The 5,194-nt window shown below is 41.1% G+C and overlaps 1 protein-coding gene across 1 annotated transcript; it reads left to right on the plus strand.

Annotated features, from left to right (window-relative positions):
- The first annotated feature begins 1,088 nt into the window (after positions 1-1,088).
- LOC104512909 (chromosome unknown open reading frame, human C11orf58) lies at positions 1,089-4,649 on the plus strand. Its single transcript, XM_010156088.1, has 3 exons — positions 1,089-1,145; positions 2,883-3,009; positions 4,197-4,649. The coding sequence occupies exons 2-3, from the start codon at positions 2,917-2,919 to the stop codon at positions 4,404-4,406; spliced, it is 303 nt and encodes a 100-aa protein (XP_010154390.1). The 5' UTR covers positions 1,089-1,145; positions 2,883-2,916; the 3' UTR covers positions 4,407-4,649.
- Positions 4,650-5,194: the final 545 nt, after the last annotated feature.

A 5,194-nucleotide genomic window follows, 5' to 3' on the forward strand; every position in this document is an offset into this window, starting at 1 on the left:
GCGACGCTGCATCGCAAACCATCGGTCTGAAATTGCCAAGCCTCAGCTCTGCAGCTTCCACCCCACACCTTTATGCTTTCACACCAGCTCATAAACCTGTTTGTGGACGCTTCTGCGATAGTCCTTACTGCAAACTAACAAACCTGTGCGCTAGGCCTGTAAAATTCTTTCTCATTGGGGAAGAAAAATTAAGGTTAAAAATAATGGTAGCAGATAGACTAAACCGGCAAAATTATAAACCTGAATAATTCAGGAAATATTTTTAAAGAAAGAATGCTCTAAAATCATATTTCTGCTACACTTATTGCAAAAAGTGCTGCAAAACTAGTAAAATATGCTTTTTCCACATACAAAATGTTGTTTTAGGATTGTAATTCTGTTTATCTTCAAGAAAAATAATTTCACTTTTACTAGTTTATTTTGCTTGAATACAGTATTTCTGTAGGCTAAAATATTTTACAGTATTAAAGAGGTAAAAGTTAATGTTTTCTAGTGGATAGGAATCCAATACCCTATGAAAACATCCCACTACCATTAATGTTATGGATTCTTGGATACTTCATGCTGCTTGCTGTGTAATGCCAGTTCTTGCCTATAGGGATACATTTGCTAATGAGCAACTATAGAGCCAAGTAAATTAATAAGCACTGTGAATGTCTTACCTCATACTGGGAGGAGTCTAAAAGTGGGATCATCTTCAGATGCACAGACCGAACTGTTGCATGGTGCCAGAGGAAGAGACCCAAAGGGAAAATTGTCAGAACCTAAATTCACTCTTGTCCAGGGTTGTGTAGTGCAATTGTCCTATTAGTGGCAAGAAACAGAATGAAATTCAACCAGATTTGGGGTGTGGGAAGAGTAAAGAGTAGCTAGTTGTTGGGGTTTCTTTTTTCAGAAGTATCAACCAAAAAGAAAGGATGAAACAAGTTCATCAAGAGGCAGCAGTTATTAGCTAGCAAAAAGTAAAGTCCTACAGTTGGTTTTCAAGGTTTGACAGCAAACCTTTTCAGTTCAAGATTTCCAGAATGTTGGCAGAGCTGTCAGTGCACCCTAAAGCTCCAAAACAAACTGCCTTTTCTTTTAGAAAGAACATACTGGCCGCCTTGTTATCGGAGACCACAGATCAACCTCTCACTTCAGGACAGGTCAGTTTATCCAACAGCTGATACAAAGTTGGAAATCTAACACTTATTTAGGAACATCCCAGTACTTTGAGCTTTGTCGGTATTGCAGGGAGGGATTTCAGGTTTTGTGGCTGAAGTTGAAGAGAGGTCGGGCAGTGGAGTCGTAAAAGTTCCTAATTTCTCTTATTTGATTATTGACAAACAACTTCTGTGACTACACTTGCCTTCTGAAGGTCAGGTTCAGCAAAATACTTGATGGTCCGTTAAACTTGTGTACGTGTGCCCTGAAAATCGGGGCCTATATGCCCAGAGTCTGCTTTGGCTATCAGAATAAGAAAGTAAAATGTTATTGCTGTTGCTACCCAGCAGTATTACACTTCCTCCTTGCTGTCAGGTGTGGATATCCAAACCTCCAAACTGTTGTGCATGGAAAAGAACAGGGTTGATTTTCTCCTCCACCTGATTGATTACCTATTGAACAGAAACATCTCTGCCTGAAAGCAGTGAAAAGGCAGAAGCTGAAAAGACCTGCAAGGTCATCCTGGCAATCCGCAATAATTTGACGTTATGTCCTGTTTGACCAGGGTAACTTCTTATCATGCTTACTTAGATAGTAAGTCAAAGTACATCGAAACCGAGCTGGGCTTGACTGTGAGAGAAGCTTTGATCAAGCTGCATAGAATAGCAACTCTCAGAGTTCCAGAAAACTTCTTTTCCTAATAGGCTCCACTAGTAATTTTTCAGTTGATGAAAAATTATCTGTGGACCAACACACCAAGTGAAGCCTGAGGATTGGTTCCAGGTTCCGCTGTTAGCTTGCAGAGTGATGGAGAATCTGGATTTCCTAGGAAGGAGATGATGCTTCATCCAAGGAATCATAAAGAATCGGTAGTGCTTTTTTATCAGCAAAGGGTTAAGATGCTGTGTTTTTCACAAAAAAAATCCGAACAGCTGTTTTCTCAACACTTTACATCCTTGTCCAACATACAGTTATTCTCTTTTTGTAACAATGTACAGCTCTGACTTCCAAACGAGGAAACGTTAATTTGCAACACAACTTCTAAACGAGTCTTGTAGGTCTGTCGGGGGAGAATTAGATACTCCTACCCTTTACGAGAGCAGGGATTTCTTAACTATTTCAGACCATATTTTCCCCCAGTAAAAATAATTCCTTATTTACTTATTCAAACAAGTAAGTTAAGGGCATGTAGAAGTAGCTCATGTAAAATAGTTTTTCTGCTAATTCCTAAAGATGAAAAAACGTGGAGCTGTAGTAGCTGCTCCTGATGATTCAGGATGCATGAAATAGTTGCAGATACAGCTCTGTGAACGAGTGGTAGTATCGTCCTGAGTTCTGCTGCTATACATTAACCACGGTTCAGTCACAGTAACCACATGTTACGTAGTGAACATCAGAAACTTTCTCCTAGCTGTGACACCTTGCAGTACTGGCAGGAAGCACAGAGAAGTCATACAGGTGGCATTTACCTCATTTAGTAGAACATACACCGTGCATGGTACAGCTCTCTGAATGTATCAGGTCTTAGGAGTTTACCAACCCATCTTTGTATCAAAGCAGTTCTGCTTGCACGCTTGATAGGCTGCCTATAAACGTGATGGTTTGTCTGCAGTAATTGTCCATCCAGTTGTTTATGATGACTAAATTTAGACTTTTACATACATATATTGATAAAACTTTGAAAATGTGACTTTATGTAATTTGATGTCTTTGTTAATTTGAATGAACCATAACCAAAGTACACTGGACACTGCAGGGGAAGAAGACAAGAAAATGAATGAAGAGCTGGAGTCTCAGTACCAACAGAGCATGGACAGCACGATGTCCGGACGAAACCGGCGCCACTGTGGACTTGGTTTCAGTGAGGTAGTAACTTGTTTATTTTCAGAATGATCTGGCTTTCATTTCACTAAGAGAAGATGATAGGTAGTTTAAAAATCCAATCACCACAACTCGAGGCAAACATACTGCAGGCCACTTGACCCCTACTTGTCTGCAGTGGGATGGCCATTTAGATGCCTGGAAATGATTGATGCTCCTCATTGTTCTGAAAACTGATGTGACATACAGTGTAAGTAAGCAAGACTCATTAGGGAAGAAAGTGACAAATACATTAAACCAGGGTGTTGCCAGGGAATACCTAAGAAGGCAGGGTAAGCACCTATATTGTTGCCGAGAGCTAGTTAATTTAGCTGCTGGTTGTGGTGAGGCACAAACCTCTCTATGGTCCCAAAAAGAAAGTGGCTACAGGGAGGTCGAACAAGGGGAATTTGCTGCCCGGAGTCCTCCAGTGAGCTGACACCTGGCTGGCCTTGCACTTGCAAGGAATTCCACAGGAATGAGCAGGAAGAGAAGTGTGACAAAACCCCGAGAATTTGGTTATTAGGAACATATCTTCATCTGCCAAGTGAAAACTGCAAGAATTTCTTTTTTGCTAACTTTTAGCACTAATTACTGCATAAAAACCTAGCTGTTGTTTCCAGAGGGAGTAAACCCACCTGTGCAGCGCTGGGAATTCTTAGTATTTACAGCTGTGGAGGCATTGCCCTTTAGGGCCATGAACAAAGTACCACTCGGGCATTGTTATTGTTAGCAGTACTGTTGGGTTACTTTGGCGTCCCTCATGCTGCCGTGCGCTAAACTTGATTTCAGAGAAGGTGAATTCTTGATGGTCCAGCCGTTAGTTTCATTATGTTTCACTCCAATACTCCAGTGTCATTATGTCCTGTGTACACTGAAGTAAGGAATTACTAATCTGATGTGATCTGCAACTTCTCAGCTCGTTTAATGGTGTCTTTAGGATTTCTGCTCTAACGAAACAGGAACGTGGCTGAGGAAACCACGGATGTCACGGTTGGTGCCATTAACCACTGCAGCGGAGTTGCCTTCTGTCTAATTTTAGTGCTAAAAGGGGCTACGCTGCTAAACAGCTCTTTAAGGTGCAAATGATTAAAGGAGCCATTAAGCAAAACATTCTCACTGGGAAATTTTAAAAGCCGCAGTGGAGTTGCCAGGAATGAATGGTTTATCTGTCTCATGATCTGAACTTCTAGTTTCAGGAAAGTGAAGAACAAGACGAGATAGCTGTACACTCCTCAGAAGAGAGTTCAGAGGACTCGGAGAGCGGCTCTGAGTCGGAGCAAGAGGAGTCTGCCGAGGAGCTGCAAGCTGCCGAAAAACATGAGGAAGCCGAGGTTCCAGAAAACAAAAAAGAGGCAAAAAGCAACTATAAAATGATGTTTGTTAAAGCCAGTGGTTCATAACTGCAGATGTAACAGCTTTGTATTTGAAGTACAGTAAGCCTTATTGTTACAGTGCAAAGTGGAGGACTGCTACAGCACAAATCTTTGTATTATGATTTTAAAAAGACCCCGTTAGATGACAAAAAGTAGTGTTTGCTTTACGTTGCCATGGATAGCATTTTTATGGGCACGGTGATATTACTGTTTTTTGTAAAGTGTATAAAATCCTGGATGGAGAAATAAATTCTTTCTGTTCCTGCCCAATCTCGACAGTGTTATCTAAGCTGCCCCTCCCTGTATTCCACGCCAGATAAGGAACCTTCCTGGTAGTGGTTTCTTTAGTTAGCACCCCAGTCTTGAGTTTTTCACTATTAAGATACATGTGAATTACTGGATGTTGCGTTAGTTGTGATACACCAATGTCAGCACTGTTCTGTGATGTACTAGAGCTTCAAACAGCGGGTTGTGTGTAGATGCTAGTGTCGGCAGGGCTAAGAGAAGTCACGGACTTGCGTGACAGCGTTAATCACTGTCCAGCTGAAGTCCTGCGGCAGTCGCAGAGGAGATGGTGTCTTAGAAACACGTAACACCGCGTAAAGGCTCCGAGTGCTGCTTTTTGGCTTTAGCATGAGCTGTAGTTCTTTATACTTTTCTGTAGAAAAGAGTGATTTTTGAATTATTGGCTCCTGGTTATAGCACTGAGCTGTTATTAAAAATAACTCCTCCCAAAGAAACCAGTTTACCTGGAAAGAGAAACTATACTTTGATAATGAAAAGGATATACAAATCATTTAGCTTTTTAAAATCCT

Source organism: Eurypyga helias, unplaced genomic scaffold (genome assembly GCF_000690775.1).
Source record: "Eurypyga helias isolate BGI_N326 unplaced genomic scaffold, ASM69077v1 scaffold5107, whole genome shotgun sequence".
Taxonomy (NCBI): Eukaryota; Metazoa; Chordata; class Aves; order Eurypygiformes; family Eurypygidae; genus Eurypyga; species Eurypyga helias.